The 22034-nt window shown below is 32.9% G+C and overlaps 1 protein-coding gene across 1 annotated transcript; it reads right to left on the bottom strand.

Moving 5' to 3' along the window:
* Nucleotides 1-5261: 5261 nt before the first annotated feature.
* On the bottom strand, nucleotides 5262-12566 carry LOC111920690 (protein FAR1-RELATED SEQUENCE 5-like). Its single transcript, XM_023916258.1, has 8 exons — nucleotides 12547-12566; nucleotides 12312-12484; nucleotides 7651-7886; nucleotides 7057-7586; nucleotides 6729-6952; nucleotides 6324-6552; nucleotides 5983-6229; nucleotides 5262-5819 (listed from the first exon to the last, which is right to left on the bottom strand). The coding sequence occupies exons 1-8, from the start codon at nucleotides 12564-12566 to the stop codon at nucleotides 5262-5264; spliced, it is 2217 nt and encodes a 738-aa protein (XP_023772026.1).
* Nucleotides 12567-22034: the final 9468 nt, after the last annotated feature.

Below are 22034 nucleotides of genomic sequence, written 5' to 3'. Positions count from 1 at the left end.
TGATGCAGAAGAAGCAAGGCGAATACAGGTACGAACATCACCAAATGTGTCGTATAGTTGTATGCATAACCTTAGCGAGGAACATAAATCATATATTTCTTCTATTGGTCTGGGGCATTTGTTGAATATGAAAGTGGATGGGTGTGCATCAATTATGGGGCATTATACCGTAAGGAATTTTGATTCAGATAGGATGGTACTCAATCTTCATCATGGTGATATACCAATAAATCGGGAGGTTATTCGTGAATTGTTGTGTCTGGCTCTGGGGAATGTTGCAATAAATTCGATGGCTTATAGGCAAGTTACAGACGACACGATAACTGTTTGGAAGAAACAATTCGATGATGAAGATAATATTAGACCAAGGGCAGTTCAACAAGCTATTATGCAAACAACACGTGCATATTTACTTTTTAAAGTAAACATCTTTGTTCTACTGTGTAATACACTAGGCCAGTCAATGAGCATGGTAACATGGGACCTTTCCATGTTATCAAAAGTCACAAAAGACCTGGATCTAAGTGACATCGATTGCTGTGGATATGTTTTTGATTGCCTTAAGGACACAAAAAGTGCATGGAATCCAAACAACAAAAAAGGATTCTATGTTGGGCCAATTATCTTTCTTTTGGTAAGAGTTTGTATGAAATTCAGATGTCATTCAATATATATTTACTTACATGTATAAATTCATTAAAGTGTATTTACTTAATAAAATATTTATTTGTGTCTGTTGTAGTTGCTATATGTAGAAAGCATGGTTGTAAAAATCGGTCTAGGCGGTTGATTAATCGGCGCCTAGGCGCTTGGCGGTCTCTAACCGCCTACGAATAAGGGTTAGAGGGTAAAAAACTGGCCTTGGTCAATATTGGTCAAAACCGGTCAAAGCCGGTCCAATTCGGTCCAAATCGGACTAAATCGGACCCAAAATTGGGCTAAAAAGAGACTGTTGCCCCGAAAGCATGGTTGGATCTGAATTTTAGTGAGGCCTTCTACCTTTTTTATAGGAATGTTTTCCCTTGGTTTTTTTTATCCCACCAACGATGTGAGAGACTCAATTGAAAAAACACAGTTAATAGAGTCGAGAGTTGCTCAAACTCAAAATCAACAATTCATTCTCTCTTCTTCTATTTTCTTATTCGTATGTTCAGAGGATGTTTGGGATTCTCAGTTTGATCGGAAAAGCCTACTCCAACGATTTCATATGCTTTTATTAAGATATTGGATTGTTTTGTTCTTTAATCCGGGATCAAACACAGGGCTGAAGAACAAGCATCAAAATTAAGAGCTGCTCAAACTCAAAATAGTCGGAATTGAGAGCTGCTCGAAATCGACGGAGCCTCACCCATCACTTTAGGTATCATCGGCTCATTGCTTCATTAGAATTCGTCGATTTCACCTGATCGTCTCTCTCTCCCTCTCGTTAGCGATTGAACCAGACGAAGTGATTGTTAATTTGTTGTTTGTCGAAACACTGAGAAGTAATCAACTGCCATCACAATTTTGGTTGTTCTCATTCTCAATCATCGTGACTAGTCGCCCCTGCCCCATCAAACCACGAAACACGTAACAATAACAGATTGTAGTTTAATAGCATAGGCTCCTTCTTCTCCTTCTTCGAGTTATATATTGGTTGTGAATTCGTGAATTTGTGAATCTGTAATCACTTATAATTTGTGGTTAGGTTTGATTCTATTTGGTTGTATATTGGAAGTAAGCAGTTGTTTGTATACTATAAATAAGAAGTTCATGTTTGTGTGTTATAATTTGTGTTTATCAACATGCATACAATGTGCTCGATGAAAAGCCTAATGTGGTTAAAATGTTGTTCTTTGTTCCAGGTTCATGTTTGTGTGTTATAATTTGTGTTTACTTATATTATTATGACTAATTTTATATTTATTATTTTTTTAATACTTTTTTTAATAATTAATGGTCCCCGATTCATCCCCGCCTAGCCGATTAATCCCTTGACCTCAGTCAACCGATTAGCCTATGTCGAGCGATTTCTACAACCTTGGTAGAAAGTGTACGATGCAATTCAGTAAAGATTGAACAAGGCAGACCAGCAATATGTTTTTGGAATGTTGATAAACTGCGTGAGCGAGAAAGAGTCGAGTGTAGGATAATAGGTTTGGGTATGGGTGAATTGCAAGAACCATTTCAAGTCATCAATGAATCAACTGGTTCTGGTAATGTAGTTCAAGAAAACGTTCATGTACTATCTTATTTTTTTCAATAATGCATATGAGATTTATACTTTATTATTTTGTTTAATCCACATTAATTATATTTATACATATTGACAGGAAACTAATGCAGGAGGTGTGAAAATAAGTCATGGATGGTTTAAGGTATTAATATGATATAATCATTAATAAATAATATGTTGAATTTTTAAACTAATAAATACATGTATTGAATTATTAAATTCAAAAAGGAATTAGTATTGGTAAACTAATGTAATCTTAATTGATTTATATATAGTATTAAGTTCAATACACAAACTATTAATTTATTAATTTTTGTAGGGAAATCAAGGAGGGGAAAATTTTAATGGAAGTGGGGAAACAGTTGAGGTACTTTAATACTTATTCATATGTGAATAGTGAATTACTATAGTATTAATTAATACTCCATGACTTATTGATGTTTTTTATTTGGTTGTACCGTAATCACATCGTGTTGACTTTAATAGGTCACTCTTTCAGCAATAAAGGAGATGCACGACATGTTCATGCTTCAAAAGAAAGTGTTGGAAGATAAAATAAATGATACTGTCAAAAATACCCTGAGAATCAATTGGTAAAATAATGGAAAAACAAATTAAATGATCTATTTAATGAAGTTTCAGCATCAGAGGAACTAGTCCAATCTCAATGGTGGTATGATAACGAGGCTAAAATTGAACGTACACTAATTCTATCTCACAAATAGTTTGACAACTCACCGATAGCAAACTATAGTATTTAGATGTCAAAGGATTATGCAGACTTCGTGAATCGATCAGGAAGAAAGTCTTTTCAGAGTACATCACCATCTAAAATAGAAATGCCAATGCCTTTGTCTGTAGTACCATTCAAGAATGAAGAAAATGGGTTTAATAGAAGAAGGGACAGGCCTCGCATGAAGTCCGATTATCTGAAATCTCCTTACATTATACAAGCTGTTGATATCACCAAAGGAATTCCACGACCAGAAAAACATGTAGCAAAATGGATATTCTCTCTCCAGGGTGAGCCACCGTAAGTTACATTTAAAATATGCTTAAAGTTACTTACTTTATTTGGTTAAATATTAAAATAGGTAACAATTGGTCATGTTTTTCTTGCAATGATATAGTTTTCCACACTCTCGATGGTTTTTCTGCTCAAAGGTTTCACCTGGAAAGTTTTTTTCCTACATGTGAACTATTTGGTCATGTGATTGATTGTTGGAGTCAAGTGCTGAATCTCGATGAAAGTAAGTATGCACCAGAATCGACTCTGAGAGTTTATTGCAAGACGGAGTTGACGGTATGCTTTAGTATTATTCAATGTTGATTAAACTATATGTTAAATACAAATTCTTAAAAAAAACTAATGAATTTTTAAAACTGGGCTACATAATTCGTATCTTGAAGGTAATTTAACTGAAAGTGAACGCAAAGCTAAATTCTTTGAGAATCTTTTGCTTTCTATTGAAGATATGGACTCAACCCTACGTTATGTTGGATTGGTAAGATACATATCTCAACATATTTTTGTTTATTTATTAATAATCACAAATAAATATAAAATAAAATGAATACATTTTACAGATTTTCCTACCGGTTGTCCGTTCCTTCCACATTTTCCTTTTTGTGATCAATCTACAACACCCAGAGTTTGTAATCATTGACAATAGCAAAGTTGATGATCATATTGATGTGAATATGGTTAATTGCCCAAATCATCGTAAGTGATCACTAAAAGTTACATTAATTAGTAAATAACATTTCATATATGTTGACAAATTTTTTTTTCATTTTCAAAAAATGTACATACTTGATTACTTAAAATCTCATAATCATCCAGAAACTGAGATGTTTTCACATGTGATGCCACATAGACTGGAAATGCCTTGGAGAACAATAAACAACCACATTGATTGTGGTGTGTTTACAATGCGTCACATGGAAACGTATATGAGTGGAAGTATGAATGAGTTTAAAGTTGGGTTCAAGAACAAGTCTCCTGCACAAGATGATCAACTTTCTAAGTTGAGGAAAAAATATTTATACAAAATCATCACTCATGAATATAATGTGCATAAGGATTATGTGCTTCAAAAGGTTAATGAATTCTACAAGTTTTCTGCAAGACAACGCTCTGAACTGTTGAGTATTGCAAAGGAACAAATTCACACAAGATTGAGTGATTTTAGTTAATTATGTTCAGGATATTACTTTAGTTATGACTTTGATGGTTTCTTTTGGATATCTTTAAAACAATGGTTTTGTATGTTTAGAATATTAATTTTGCTTGTAGAACGTACAATGGTTCCTTTTGGTTTGCTAATTTAGTAATTGAATGATAAGTAATATTTTCAACTTTTTATTTATAGTTATAATTTTACATTAATTTATGAATAATTAAATAAAAAATATATAATGTCAAACCATTATGATTAACATGATTGATATCATGTGATGATTATTGTTAGTTTATGATGTGTTGTTCTAAAGTATTTTGAATAATGTTATTCATTTGTGATTATAATATTTATTCAGTTATGATTCTTACTAACAAACATTTGTTAATATGATATACTACTAACTAAATACAATAAAATCTTTTTATAATTGAAATGACTATATCAATAGTCTACAATGATTGATGTTAATATTATATTTTCTAGAATGAAAAAATCAATCTATTGTAAACCAAAACTGATTTGACATAATAACAGAGTATTTCACAAATTTCATAGCATTAATATGTTATGATTCATTGATGTATTTTTAATATTATTCATTATTGAATATAAGAAAGAGTTAAAAGTTGAATGTTGTTAAACTTATGACTAAAATATATCAAAAAACAAACATGATATAGTATATCAACAATCAAACATGTAAAATAAGTCAATAAATGATATAAAAGTGTTTTAAAATAACATAATGAATCATAGAAACATCTTCTTATTCATAAATCTAATAGAAAAAAGAAAAGCAATTAGGCAAATCTATCGGCCATTTTAAGGTTGTTTTGACTCTCGTGCAAGTCCTCCAATTATGGTTAACATATTGATTGCAACCTGTGCAAAATTCTAGTTTTTTTCTTTGCAGCTGCAACAACTTTCTCAATGGCACTAACCATTCTTTTCTTAGTTCCACTCCCTTTGGTACGTATTGATGAAAGTGGATGTATATTTATTTCTTCAGGAATGATGCGTATTCCTAGCATCCGAATAATTTCTTCTTTATAATTATCAGATGATGATTGGTTTGAACAACCAAATTCCATTGCTGCCTGCTTCAAGTTACGTGTGTTCTCAACAAAAGCCAACAATTTCTCCTTATTTCTTTTGAAATGATCCAAGCAGTATTCAATATTACTGTAAGCCTTTGTTAGAAGTTTAAAGGTGTCATCTACGGTTTGCATGGCAACATGTTTCATGGCAAGCAAATGGCTTGAAATTGCATCCCTTCTCCATCTTCTGAGAATATACTGCTCTGGAATCTCTTCAATATGGTTGTTTTTCAAGACAGGAAAAATATGTCGACACAAAATGCAAGTACGTATAAAATGATTGCATGAACATTTAACTTCTTTTTCAGGCAATTTTAGTTCAACCTACATTGTAGATGAAAAATAATATATGTCAGTAAGTGGTTGAATTAACATATTAGTTGGTGGTTATTACATAATATTTAAACAACTACTATTTATTTAAATTTAAATGAAATTATATACTTGTGTAATCATCAGTGAATATATATTCAAATATGAATAATACCTTGCATTTTATCTTCAACTGTTTGCTCTTATCCGTTTGTGTAATCATAACAACTTGCCACCCATCAATCATTTCAACGCTTTCAACAGAACAGTACCAGTCTGCTTTAAATATTTCATTTTTGACCTCATAGAAAACGGTTTTAGTGTAAACCGTAGCTGCATGTTCTAGTAATCCATTTGGAAGCGTCATTTCATGCTTTGCATTTTTTGTATCATGCTCTAGTTTTTTGTTGACCATTTCGTTGCTTTCCAATTGCGGTGTCGTAGTTCATCATGAAATAAATAAGCAAATTACCCGAGTTAGAGTATTTATTAAAAAATGAGTTTACACTTTCAGACCTTGAAGTAGTTTTCATCAGACCATGTAGTGGCATGTCTTTAAAATAGGCTGGAATCCAAAGCTTTTGATCATTGTACATGTCTTTGAACCATCTTTTGTCTTGTAGTTTGAATTTTCTCATAAGAAGTTTCCACCTTGATTCAAAGACTTTAGGCTCTATATATACATTCCAAACAAGCTTAGTAAAACGATTTCGAAAATCAGTGTTTTCAGAAAATCCGCTGAAACCTAGAAAAAAACATTACAAGTTGATAAGATGATCTATGAATAAATAGGATCTATTCTAATCATTTTTGAGAAAACATAAACTGTTGAAATCATTGTTGAATAAAACATAATATGTGTTAACTATGAATTAAATATACACACCTTAGCTTATAGTTTTTTCATGGTGTGCCACATACATAATCGGTGATTAGAATTAGGAAATATTGCTTCTACCGCCTGTAGAATCGTTGGATCTTGGTCTGTTAACATTAATTGAGGGTGTTTTCCATGTGCTTTCAAAAAAGCTTCAAGCAACCAACGATAATATTCTATTGACTCGTTGCTTAACAAACCTGCTCCAATGTTTATTGAACGTTTGTTGTTATCAATGGCTGTAAACGGCACAAAAATCATTCCGTACCTGTATTAAAAAGTTAATTAAAAACAAATTCAATAGTTATTATAAACTCAAAAAACAACAATAATCATATTTAAAGTAAAAAATATAAAACTATAAGATGATACTTATTTGTTCGAAATGTAGCATCAAATGAGATCACATCTCCAAACTCCTTGTAATATAACTTATCGGTTTCATCTGCCCAAAACATTGCGTTTAGCACACTATCAACACCTTTATACTCAAATGTGTGGTTAGGTAACTCATATTTCCTCATGTTCATTTTGTCAACAACCAGTTGTGCATCCTTGTCATCTATAATGTTTCCCATCTTCCTTCTAAAATTTTTATAATCAATTACTTCAGGGTCAACGTTTTCATAACCTCCTTGTAAACTAGCTTGTAACTTATGTGCCTTTTTTGCACCAATGTTAGAAGTTGAGGAACGCACTATAAACTCCTTGTATTTATAACTAAGTCGTCGTGCACGTTTGGAATACCGTCTTTCTTCTTTAGTTTCTAGGGGGTGGTTGTGCTTCTCTTCGAACTCATATATTTTACAAGAATTAGTTCCCATATGTAGTCGTTCAAACTTTATCAATGCCTTGCAGTCCGTGATTTTGAAGTTTGAGTTTTGTTTATTCCTTCCAGTTCCCTTAGGATCCAAAGTGTCAGTTGATCTGTTAGGTATTTTACCCATTTTGTTGCATACTACATACCTTTTTAATGGCTTTGTCACCAAACCTCATTATTGTATTTAACCTGACACCAAAAGCTACTTTATCTGCATATAATTTATACATTTCAACCGCCTCCTCTAATGATTGATAAGTAGCATCTACATCTGACATAAATTCTTTAGGAACAATAGGTTTCCACAACTTGGTTTTCCCACCAGACAAGTCAACAACATTACTATTGAATGATTTCTCTTCAGAATCAGATCCATTTGTACCTGTTTTTTTAGACAACAAACCCAATAATGAGACATAATATAAATTTAGATTAATTCTGTGTTCATGAACTAAACAAAATTTTGATCATAATCAAAATGTGTTTAACAATAATCAAATTTGAAGTATTTAATAATTTGAAAATATGTACAACTAGGTCGAAATATTTTCTTCATATATGATTATTAGGAGTTCCCATGGTTATCATATATATCCAAAATAATTGTTTGATCATCAATGTATGTAACAATTACAACTTAATACCAAAGTATATATACGTTTGTTAAACACAACCAACAATGATTATCAACACTTAATAAACAGTGTAAACCATTCGCTACTATAATCAAACCATTCTGACATCGTTAATTTGGCTAAACAAACGTATAGATTGTTATCTTCAACGATAATCGATGTTACTGAGACAATTGTGGATGGACTAAGAATCATAAATAAGATAGAAACCGTATCCTTAAATCAACGATAATTATGGAATATCCTTTAATTGTAGATATGTAATATTGGATAATATATGGCTTATTAATTATATTATATGAATTATTAATTATATTAAATACAAAATTACTTATATGCCCTAATTAAATGATTGGTTGATAAGTGTTCTCACGATCTCAATCTTTTATGTGTTCTCATTTGATCATATATATATATATATATATATATATATATATATATATATATATATATACACACACACACACACACACACACTAAAGTGTATATAAACATATTTTTAAATAATTGAAACAACCATTAAATAAAAAAATCATATAGATATGATATACCGCACGTATATAGTATTATCGGAATTGATTAAAGATTTCCGTTTGATTTAATAAGACTCATACCATACACTAATAATAAAAAACTATTAGTAGTACAATTTAAGTTGGTATCACGGTCACACATAAAATAATGGCCATGAACCGCAATTTGAAAAAATAGTTCTTGCGACATAATAGTGGTGGTAAAGATACATTCACAAAGTAAGATTTTACCCTTCAAAAATATTCAGAAGAATGCATATAAAAAAATCAATGCTATCTTAAATTTCGGTCCGTGACCGCCGGTTTATTTGTGACCATGATAGTTGTTTAGATCATACAAAGTTTGTCAAAATCGGGAGCTTACATATGATCGTTTTAAAGTTTGCAAGATCGAGATCGGAATCCTTAGATCCCATAAAACATTACATAAAAAGGTAACGTGTCATATAGTGGTTAATGACATAGTTAAATAGCTAAAAAAAATATTAACACTAATTATTCATCACACAAAAATAGCAATTCACAACCTTCATGTTGTTTGCTTTAATTATAAGGATGAAATCGATAACAATATCAACTTTTAAAACTCAAATAAAAACCGTAATTTAGCTCTCAAAGAAAAATTCTTAAATAGTAAAAGAAAATAAACCGAAAGAAAGGTTCACCTTTATTGTTGAGCATGAACTATTGAAGAAAGAAATTAATAACAAGTTAAAGCTAAATTTTAAATTCTACATTTGATGAGAGTAAAATGTAAAAGGTAAAAAAAGAATTCTATGGTTGTTTGGCAATTTACATTTCAAAAAACCGTATAAGAATAGGGTTATTCTCGATTATTCATTGGGTAATGATTAAATCATTGGGTAAGGAGACCAAATAAACCAGTAAATGAGTAATGATAATAAAAACCGAATCCAAATTTGACAATTTTCATGGAATGGTAGGATTAAAACGGATCTCGATATTACGATCTCGATCCCGTCCCCATCCTACGTTTCTGTCTGCGATCTTGCATATAAAACGATTCTATTACGTTCCGACAAGGTTTTTATAGGTAGGATCTTACGATCAACATCTCGATCTTGACAAGTTTGGATTACACCACTAATACTTTTTATTTTATTTTTTTGCTTATGGTATGACAGTGAATAAATCAAACAAAAAAATATTTAACGTATTTCAACAATAATATGTCCATGTGGTATTTGTATCATCTATATGACTGTTTATCTAAATTTTGCTTCAAATATCTAAATATTATTGTTATTTATATACATTTTATTTTAATAACATATAATAAAATAAAAATTAAATTAAAACACAAAAAAGAGTAGAAATGAAAAAAGTAAGAATAACCTCGGGAAATCTTGAGTTTCCAAATAAAATGTATAAAAATCAAAATTAGCAACAGTGGCAAAATCAAGTAAGGGGCGACGTGATAAAAGGAAAAATATATTTTAAATTTTAATTAAGGGGACGGATGTAAATTTCAAGTGGAATTATCAGGCTCCATGTTTAAAAGTCTATTTTATGGTAGTGTATTTAAATAGCATCATCATAAACAGCTGCGTGAATTACCTATTTTCAGTAAGTCAAAATATAGTGTTTAAGCACAAAAAAAAAGTTGAATAATATATCAATAAAATAGTGAAGATACACTATACTCTTATATATTTTAACAATTAGTAGTGTTATTTTATAACTGAACAACACAATCATGTCCATAACGAAATAACTCAGGTTTCCTTCATATCAAAGTTTCCTAATTATCGGATTTTCGCTTATCGGAAAATGTGAACATGATAGATAACCAAACTCTAGACGTTAACTACATGAGAGTAGTACGTAAAGCAATGTGTTGTTAAAGCATTTGTGGTTGGTTGACTAATCACCATAGAACTACATTAAAAAGCTATGGTAGTCAATTTATTCATCCGATTGAAAGACAAACGACGTTGAGATGTGGGGATTAGAATGCGACATTCGTTCTGTATTTTTGTATGTGTTATTAGAATACGCCAAAACGCCTTGTTAAATTAATAATTTGAAAATGAGGATAATAAAAGATTCCGTTCTTCTGCCACAAATGCATCCAGAGACATTATTGGAACGACGTACTAGATTCATACGTAAATTGTAATCCAATAAAATCTAAACATCATGGGTTAAAGTTTCTAGAATTCCGATGGTATCAAAGAATGAACTCTTTATTGATTGATAACAATCACGGCTTGTCAAACGATATACTCGTATAGGGGCGAAAAAAATTAGCCGTCATTAAAATACTAGTAATAAAATTAAATTAAAAATATACATATAGTTTTAAAATTCATTATTATTATTAGAAAACAAAAATATGACCCCAACACTAAAAAACAGCTATTTTAAAGAAAATACTTATTCTGTCATTATTAAGTCATATTTTGTGGGTTTGGTCATGTATGTATGGGTGTTGTGTGTGGTTGCGGTTGTGAGGGTGTTTACGGCTGTGAACGTATGTACAACCGTGAACGAGTATTCGGCAATTAACACGTTTGCGGTCGGTTGATCCCTATAAACAGTGTCAGATGAATAGTAATCATATGTGTGTCTCCAAGTGTACCAGAAGTTTCCGGCCCTAATAAAACGTGTGCATTGTTGGAACTTCTTAAGGTTACTTCACCGAGGAATAAAATATGGGAACATGTCTAAATGTACATTTCTCATGCTTGATTTGTAGTATTGCAATATGTTGGTCTTATTGTGTTGGAAATTTAATTTCATTTATTTCCAAAAATGGATTTTCTCCATTTTTGAGCATAAATTTAATACTCTAAATATAATCAAAACGAGTTATTGATTATATATTTGTGTTCTCCTCCGTGATATCTACGTTTCGATATATCACACGTACAAAACGGATTAAAAATAAATGAGAAATTGCTTGTCAAAGTAAGACAATTGAAGAGAAGATAAAGGAGTCAAGTGGGTTTTTAAAACTCATCCCACATTGGTGGAAGAAGGAAATGAAAATTGGTTTATAATTACAAAGATTAGCTACCTTTGTAAGACTAATTAGAACCAAGGTTGAGCCTAATTAGCTTTGGGCCATTGAACTTGTGTACGTGTGTCTGCACCGGTCTATTAGAAAAGTTTAAGGACCTTTTTTCATTTTTTTTTTATTAATCATAGATTTCAATTTTGATTCTTTGATTAATTTTCTTATTTAATTATGACAGTTACGATTTCGTTTTGATGACATCGGTTACATTGGATAGTATATATACAATCCCTATGTGACTGGTTAAACACACCGAAGGAAACGAAATCAATCTCTTCATCTCTTACGCTTCTGCTTCATCGTTTCTCTATTGCTGCAACCAAGGTATGATCCGGGCCAAGTGAGGGTTCGGGCAATCTAGAAGATTTGCTTCCCACTGTTGTATCCTAGGAAACAAACACCCATATAGGGCGAATTTGTTTTAAGGAAACTGTGTTAAACACAGGCCTCAGTCAAGAAGTTTTTGCTTTTGTTCTTTCGTACAGTTTTGGGTTATATTTTCCTAACAGTCTTAAAGCAAATCGTTTGTGCGAAACGAACTTGTGGGGAAAATTTCTTGGTTTCATCTTACAGTGATTATAGAAACGAAATTTGTTTACCTTCCCTCAGACTTGCAACATCTGTTTTTAGAAATTGTTTTCTAAGACATTTTCTGTTTGTATCTATCTGTTTAAGTTTATTATACCCATAATCTGTTACTATTTTCAGAAACTGTTTTCTATAACAGTTTTCAGATTCTTTCTTGGTTCCAAAGCTTTTCAGAACTTGTTTCCTGGAAATAGAGAATACTTCACAATATTAGTTGTTATTGATTTTAATCTTTAACAGTTTTACATTTGCTTATTTTGTAGCATGACTACTGGTGAAGGTTCCCAACCACCAAAGCTTAATGGTACTCCTAATGCTGAAGGAGCTCAAATGATGACCATGCCTGTCAATCATGCTGAGAAACCTGAGAAGTTCTATGGACTAAACTTTAAAAGGTGGCAACAAAAGATGCTCTTCTATCTTACCACATTGAATCTTGCTAGATTCTTAACTGAAGAGGCTCCTCGAAAGCCCGAGGGAGAAGTAGATGTGCAAACTTTAACTGCTATTGATGCTTGGAAACATTCTGATTTTTATGTAGAAATTATGTTCTTAATGGGCTTGTTGACTCAGTTTATAATGTGTATTGTGTAACAAAGACAACCAAAGAACTATGGGACTCATTGGACAAAAAGTATAAAACTGAAGATGTCGGGACAAAGAAATTTGTGGTTGCCCGGTTTCTTGACTATGAAATGGTCGATGGCAAAACTGTTATGTCCCATGTCCAAGAACTACAAGTCCTCCTACATGACATGCATGCCGAGGGTATGGGGTTTAATGAGCCTTTTTTTTGTTGCTTCCATGATTGAGAAGCTACCCCCTAGTTGGGTTGATTTCAAGAATTACTTGAAACATAAGAGAAAGGAAATGTCTATTGAGGACCTTATTGTTCACCTTCGAATTGAAGAGGACAATAAGATAACTCAAAAGAGTAGTTATACCCTACTTTTGAGAAAGCTAATGTGGTGGAGCATGGTCAAACTTCTAGGAAGAACAAGTCTGCAAAGGGAAAATTCCAAAAGAAAGGCAAAGGTTCACACTTGGGAGCCAAAGGTGGAACTTTCAAGAAAAAGTTTCAAGGGAACTGCCATAACTGTGACCAGCGGGGTCATCGGGCTGCAAACTGCAAGCTTCCAAAGAAGGCTAAGGAGGCAAATGTTGTGGAGAAGATAACCAAAGATGTGTCTGACATCGATCTTGCAGTGGTTATTTCTGAAGTGAATCTTGTGGAGTCAAATCCAAGGGAGTGGTGGATTGACACGGGAGTTACCCGTCATGTTTACTCGAATAGAGAATGGTTCAGAAACCTCAAGGTTGTGGATAATGGTGACAAGTTTTTCATGGGAAACTTGACCACTTCTGAGATCCAAGGTGTTGGAAAGATTATGTTGAAGATAACATCAGGAAGAGAGCTGACATTGAATGATGTGTTGTATGTGATGGGTTTTAGCCATAAGAACTTTCCTATGTGCGCATGCAAAACCCTAATGCTTGGATCTAGGCTTTCTAATTAAACATGCTTTGAATCCAAGACTTCTAATGGCTAATTAGGTATACGAACAACACAAAAAAGATCTAGAATCATACCTTTGAATCTCTTGTTTGATCTTGTTTTCTTGGAGCTCTAGAGTCACAATTGTAACTCCTCTAATGGCTTACAAACACCAAATAGCAAGGAGGATGATTTGAGAGAGAGGAGAGGGGAGGAAATTCGACCAGGGATTCTCTACTTTCAATGAGGTGCCGATTTCCCTTTGCCATAGGGTCTATTTATACTTGTAGACTCCTTAAGGGTTACAACTTAAACCCTAGTTGGATAATCTTCTCTTAAAGCAATCCATATCCTTTCCTTAGATAACCTTGGACGATTTTAAGCTATCCCTAGCTTCTAGAATTCGTCCATTCTCTATCCACTAAGGATTTACAGTCTAAAGTTTAACTATCAAACAATTAACAATTTATACCCTCTTATTTAATTAATCTCTTTAAGTCACCAAATTAATACCAATTAATTTATGACTTATATTAATCAAATAACAATATTATTATTCTATATATTATTCTCATAATATATTAATAATATTTATTCTCTCTTAATAAATCATCCTATCAAGTTGCTATGGTGAAGGCAACCCAAAAGGACCTTGCACAATCGGGTCAAATACTTGCCTAATATAGTTGCAGCCTTAGACACTATTCCAACAGTATGTACCCGAAATTCGAAAGAATCTCGTCTCGGGTTGGTTGTTGAACAAGCATGGTTTTCGCTTGGTGTTTGAGTCAGATAAATTTGTGTTAACCAAAACTGGTGTGTATGTGGGTAAGGGATATGCTGATAGGGGTATGTTCAAACTTTGTGTAATGGCTCTTAAGCCAAGTGACAATGATAATGAACTGAATAACTCTTCTACTTACTTGCTTGAGTCTTCAAATATATGGCATGCTAGATTAGGGCATGTTAATTTTGATACTCTTCGTCATATAATTAAACTCAATCACATACAACATTTTCACATTGACTCAAAATACAAATGCAACACGTGTGTTGAATCAAAATCAACATGACAATCTTTCAAGTCCATTCAAAGGACAACCGAACCACTTGGATTAATTCACACCGATATGTGTGACATGAAATCAATTCCATCTAAAGGTGGAAATAAGTATTTTATCACTTTTATTGATGATTGCACTAAATTATGCTATGTCTACTTACTTAAAAGTAAAGATGAGGCTATAGAAAAATTTAAAGTGTATAAAAGTGAAGTTGAGAATCAGCTTAATAAGAAAATTAAAGTGCTGAGAAGTGACCGTGGAGGTGAATATGTATTACCATTTGTGGAATTTTGTGCAACTCATGGTATCATACATGAGCTTACTGCACCTTATTCACTACAACAAAATGGCATGGCAGAAAGGAAAAATCGGACCTTAAAGGAAATGATGAATGTCATGTTGTTAAGTTCTGGTTGCCACCCTCAATGTGGGGGGAAGCTATACTTTCCGCTAATTACCTTTTAAATAAGGTCCCAAGAAAAAAATCGGATAAAACACCATACGAGTTATGGTCAGGTCTAAAACCATCGTACAAATACCTTCGAGTGTGGGGGTGCCTTGCAAAGGTGGTGGTACATGCCCCCAAGGCGGTTAAGATAGGACCCAAGACTGTTGATTGCATATTTGTAGGATATGCACAAAACAGTAGTGCGTATCGTTTTCTTGTGCATGATTCAAAAATTCAAGAAATTCAAAAAGGCACAATAATGAAGTCAAGAAATGCATCGTTCTTTGAGAATGTGTTTCCATGTCTCCATAAGGTTGAGACAAATGCTTCAAAGTTAATTGAGCACAATGAATTCTCCTATGAAAAAGAAATAGAGGAAGAAGCAGAGCCCTGTAGAAGTAAAAGGGCACGAGTGGAGACGTCATTTGGAGATGATTTTTACACTTACATGGTTGAAAGAGAGCCTTAAACTTTCAAAGAGACAGTCACCTCTTCCGAAGGACCTCAATGGAAAGAGACAATTAAAAGCGAAATGGGTTCCATCTTGCACAATGGAAAGAGGCAATTAAAAGCGAAGGACCTCAATGGAAAAAGGCAATTAAAAGCGAAGGACCTCAATGGAAAGAGGCTATTAATCATAGATTTTAGTTTTGATTCTTTGATTAATTTTCTTATTTAATTATGACAGTTACGATTTCGTTTTGATGACATCGGTTACATTGGATAATATATATACAATCCCTATGTGACTGGTTAAACACACCGAATGAAACGAAATCAATATCTTCCTCTCTTACGCTTCTGCTTCATTGTTTCTCTCTTGCTGCAACCAATGTATGATCCGGGCCAAGTGAGGGTTCGGGCAATCGAGAAGAATTGTTTTCCACTGTTGTATCCTGAGAAACAAACACCCATATAGGGCGAATTTGTTTTAAGGAAACTGTGTTAAACACAGGCCTCAGTCAAGAAGTTTTTGCTTTTGTTCTTTCGTATAATTTTGGGTTATATTTTCCTAACATATTGTTGGTATACATATGATGAGTTTATTATATAGGGAAATATTATACATATGATGAGTTTATTATGTAGGGAAATATTATGTTAGCAACTAAGAAAATTAACTTACCATTTTTTACGCTAAATACTACATACGCACGTATAACTGATAAAAGGAAATGGATAATTTAGCTTGTAGAAAGTTAACATACCATTTTTTTACGCTAAATACTACGATATTTAGAGGACATTCTTGTAGTTTTTGCTGTATTTTGTAGTGATAATTGTCTTTTCCACATGCTCTGGTTCTTGTACCTATGACATGTATGATATAAGTTGATATCATTTTCTTCATATGAGACTAGAACAACATAACCATACATATGTGTGCAATTTACATTTTTACAAATAGAGCATAAGGAGCCGGTTGTTTTTTATCAAAGTGATGGGTCATTATTGCTAGCGTTCAAGCCGACTACAACCGGAGTTGATCGGTCACACTATGAGCTGACCCACTAGAGCTAATCGGACTCTTAGACTAATTAATTAGTGGGGTACTTAAGATGCCAATGGCTTGATGATATAAATTGACTAGGCGTTGAAGTGCATTCCAGTAAGAATCCCAATTTTATTTCCACCTTCATGTGTCTTTTAAGGATCGTAAATTTTGTACTTTTTTTTAATACGGGTTAATAACCACTTATTTTCCATATTGATAGTGGTCGTTTCAGGTTGAAAACCACTAGTATAAATTGAAAGTGACACTCATTGCAATATATATTCAACACAAACACAAAAGGTATAAATCATGAATTTGAGAGGAACCTACTTAGATAAAGATCTTATAAGATGTTATTACTTCAATAGATCTTTTAGGCAAGTTTTTGGGTCAACACCGATAGCATAAATCATTTCGGTTGATGTACCATGGGAAACATAAACTTAGATAAATCTGTTTACAAAGAATCAGATGAAACACAATTTTCTGATAATTCGGTAAACTTGTTGCAAAGAGTAACGGAGCTAAAGTCAAATTAAAAGGGTATCCTGACGAGTAAGGGGTATCTCCAAAAAACAAAATTGCATAATATACAATAAGTAAAAAAAAATCTGAAAAATATTAAAGTATTGAAAATTTTTTGAGGAGCATACCGAGATCCATACTAGATCCGCCTATGGTTGCGAAATCCTAACATAGCAATTTCCTCTATAATTTTCTACCTTTTCCTAGTTTTTCTTTTTATAAAATATGGTTATTCTAAACAAATCATTTTAAAAATAAAGTGCAACAAATAATTTTCATAACAAATAATACATTTTTAATGGATGATAAATTATCAATAGCATATGATGCCAAATAAGAAGTGACACCAAACCATGTAATATTTGGATAAATTAAATCGGTTTCTATAGATATGAAGCTTATAAGCTTCCTTAGAATTATTGTATTTTATTAATAATACCACATCTGTTGAAAAATCAATATATAAACGATTAACAAAAGAATACTATTAACTCTATAAAAAAAATGGAATTATAGTATATCGTCATGGGTTCCTCCTAATGGCAAAACGAATCATTACCCACCAAATTGCTTACTTCTTTCCACTAAAAAAAGAAATTGGTTATCACATAAGTTTTTGGCTTTGTTGTTTTCTAGAAGAAAATATTTTAATCGTAATGGGTATACCAGTAGTGGAAAGAAAAAAGTATTTAGTGTTCGCAACAAACAATACACATCTTGTAAATAGATCGATAAGTTTCATTATATATATATATATATATATATATATATATATATATATATATATATATATATATATATAGAGAGAGAGAGAGAGAGAGAGAGAGAGAGAGAGAGAGGAGGGTTTAATTGAGAAAAAAAAAAGGTTGAGAATGGAAGAATCATTCTCAGTCAATCATTTAATTAACATCTTAACATAAAATACACGATAACAAACTTGTAAATATGATATGATATCCTTCAATCATAGATACGTAACTGTGGATAATTTGATAACAATTCAAATTCATTACTACTCGATCGTTCATCATCCAAATTTCTTCTCCAACCTTCAATGATCATCCAAATTTCTTCAATTAAATCATCGATCAACATTATCCAGTGTTACTCAATCATCCATCTTCGTCAAAAACACGTTCATCAACATCATACAACATTAGACAAAAAAATTTGTTTTTGGTTCTTTCAATCCAACCTTCAATTATGCTTGAATACGAGGATATCTTCAACATCTACGATTAATTAAATTCATAGTGTCATTATATCAATATCATCGATAATCAACAACAGTTTCACTTCATATCATTCATTCAACACCGATCATCAAACAAAACTTCGAAATTAAGGTTAGAAAAACATCAAATCATTTTTTTTTGAAAAATTTCATATAATTCTCTATCAATCCACTATTTTGTAAGTTTTAAATAGTCAAAGTATCATGTTTTTAGCAATTTTAAAAAAGCTTACTTGTATGCACTCTAAGTGTTTGATGAAATGCATGAACTAAATTATCACGTTATATTCACATATGAATATGTTTTTGCACCTTAATCAGTATATGATTATTAAAACACAAAAAAAATATACAATTTTATATGTTATTCATATGTGAATAACATATAAAAATTATATATTTGTGAATATACCTTGTAATATCATATGTTAATATCCTGTGTAATATTCATATGTGAATAAACTATGTAATATTCACATATGAATATATCATCTAATATTCAAAAGGGAATATATAATCTAATACTTACAAGTGGAAATACTATGTAATATTCACAAGGGAATACAACGTTTAATATTTAAATATGAATATAATGTATCATATTCACAAGTGTATATACTATATATTATTCATATGTGAATATACCGTGTAATATTCAAGAATGAATATACCATGCAATATTTAGATGTGACTAGAATGTGTAATATTCACAAGTAAATATACCATATAATATTCACATATGAATCTACCATAAAATATTCATATGTGAATATACTATGTAATATTCATTTGTGAATATACCATGTAATATCACATGTAAATATACAATATAAATAACATATATCATATAATATTAACATATGATTATACATTCATGTGTGAATATACCATGTGATAATTAGAATGTGATAAATCGCTATTATTATGAACTAAAAGTATATTTTTAACATTTTTTATGTGTATTCACATGTTTTTCAGGTATCGTTATAACTCAATAAAAGAATAACATTTCAATCAATGGTTGGTTCATATCCCGGTGATTGACGATTGGTTGACATAATTGAAAAGATATCATTGACGAAGACAATATGTTTTTATATTCATGTGTAAATGTTATACAATTTAATATATTCTTCATTTTGATCGTGTTAAATTCAAATACAAATGATATTCATTAACCAATACAATGTTGTTTGTCTTAGTATAATGTTGATTTTACATGTAAAATAATATTGTTAGAATATACAAAAAAACTATTCACAAACCAATTCTTATAATGTATTATTTATTTTTATATATAAAGGTTGTATTCACAAAATAAATAAAACAACATGTATAGTTTATTTACATAAATAAAAATAACAGATTACAATGATATTTTTACTAGTGAGATTGAAGTTAGTAACATCAGTAAATATGTTGTAATGATTTCTAAACTTTATTCATATATGAATAAATAGTATGTCATGATGGTGTCATCACTAGTAGGAATGAAAATTTAGTGACATCATCAAAACAACTTGCCGCAATGAAGTTGTAACAGCCCGGAATTTCAAATATTGATATAATTATGATTTTGGGGGTGTTTTAAGAGGGGACTCGGCGAGTTGGAGCCTAGACTCGCCGAGTAGGATCGCAGACCGGGTCACGGGTTCGCGACTGGACTCGACGAGTCCAGATATGGACTCGGCGAGTCTGTGCTGTTTGGCGAAAACCCTAACCGTTCAGGTTTGGGACGTATAAGAGGCACTCATAGGCCGTCATTGTCCATCTTTAGTCGACTGAGAAGAACCCTAAACGGCTGTGGGCATCTGGAGTAAGATTGAAGGATATTAGGGCCTTGAAGGAATTGTTGTGCAAGGAGGAGAAGAGTTTTGGCTAAAGGAACAGCAAGGGATTCGAGTTCTGCGGGTTGGGGACACAGAGAGTGCGTTATTCAGGTAATATTTCAGATCTTCTTCTGTTATGTTGATGTGTGCATGGATTTAGGGTTTATGGAACCCATTTGGTGATTAGAAGGATTAGTACCTTGTTACCCAAACGACTATAACCCTGTATTAGGACCTTAGAGGTCCAGAAGGTCCCATGCTTGTGTATTTCGGGACAATACTTATCTCAGGAAGCAGTTTGATCGACTGCATGGCATGGACTCGACGAGTCCGATGAACAGACTCGGCGAGTAGCTTGAAGAATAACTGGGACTCGTCGAGTTGTTCTTCAGACTCGGCGAGTTGAGTCGGGGTGGCCCCGCGACTCTTCCAGGAGGAACTCGTCGAGTAATAAGGGGATACTCGACGTGTAGAAAGGGAATCTTAAGGAATCGGTGAGTCAAGGGCGAGTGGACTCAGAGTCGTTGAACTCGGCGAGTCTTGGGGTGACTCGACGAGTTAGGTCGCGGGTTAAGTGAAGTTCTAAGTATGGGGACTCGGCGAGTCACAGGGTTGACTCGACGAGTAGGGTCAGTCAGGGGTTGACTTTGACCTTGTCTTTGACCAAGGATTGACCAGTGGTTCCAGGGGTATTTTGGTAATTGTTGTTTATCGTTTGAGTTCAGTGCATTGGCGGCTATCCAGGAGTGGAGATCGTATCAGTGATCGGAGCAGCTTGAGCTATCTGTTCAGTCGGCAGTTTCGAGGTGAGTTATCCTCACTATATCGCTAGGGTTTATGGCACCAAGGCCGACCCTTTTTACCGGATGGAAATCCGGGTAGTTGTCATTATATGTTACAGGCCGGAAGGCATTGCTATGTGGACCGGAAGGTCATGGCCTGGAAAGGCGTATGTATGCATTTAGTATGTTGACTGATTCATAGGGTAATGTTATGCTAGTGACCGGCCAGAACGGTATCTTGTTAGAGTAATGTTATGATATGTGATCTGTTGATCGATTGTTGTCTATGAACTGCTATATGATTGTTTGTTATGTTATATGCATTTTATGCTTATGGGCCGGAAGGCGATATGTTATGGGCCGCAAGGCAATATGTTATGGGCCGGAAGGCGATTATGTTGTGTGATGGACCGGAAGGTCGGCGTGGGTAGGACCGGAAGGTTTAACCAGCAGGGACGGAAGTCCCCTGAGACACATGGACCGGAAGGTCAGGGCCTGGAAAGGCGTATTTGTGGTTGGTATTCTGGGGGTATCTCACTAAGCTTTCGGGCTTACAGTTGTGGTTTTATGTTTCAGGTTCTCAAGAGTCTGTGGCAAGGCAAAGGCGTGATCGTACCGTTCCACGCGTTGGTGTTTTATGATATGAACCTGGGAAATTACTCTGTTTAATAATGTATTGAAAACCTTTTTGCAACAATGTTAATAAAATGGGTGATTTTGAAAAGTTTTAATTGTTTTGAAATTTTGGATGTTACAAGTTGGTATCAGAGCCTTGGTTTGAGTGAATTGGGGAAACATCCGTGTGACTCCAGTCTCAAATCGAGGAGGATTTTAAAAAGAGAAATTAAAATGAGAAATTAAA

The sequence above is a fragment of the Lactuca sativa genome, chromosome 9 (genome assembly GCF_002870075.4).
Source record: "Lactuca sativa cultivar Salinas chromosome 9, Lsat_Salinas_v11, whole genome shotgun sequence".
Lineage (NCBI taxonomy): Eukaryota > Viridiplantae > Streptophyta > Magnoliopsida > Asterales > Asteraceae > Lactuca > Lactuca sativa.
The sequence above is the reverse complement of the archived record's forward strand: the minus strand, read 5'-3'. Positions and strand labels throughout refer to the sequence as shown.

Excerpts from the sequence above, each read along its gene's own strand:
- LOC111920690 (XM_023916258.1), bottom strand. The coding sequence starts at position 12,566 with ATGCTACAAAATAAGCAAAT. Across the intron at positions 6,953-7,056 it reads GCTACATTTCGAACAAATAA|GTACGGAATGATTTTTGTGC; the intron begins GTATCATCTTAT and ends TTTTTAATACAG. Across the intron at positions 5,820-5,982 it reads AGTTGAAGATAAAATGCAAG|GTTGAACTAAAATTGCCTGA; the intron begins GTATTATTCATA and ends TCTACAATGTAG.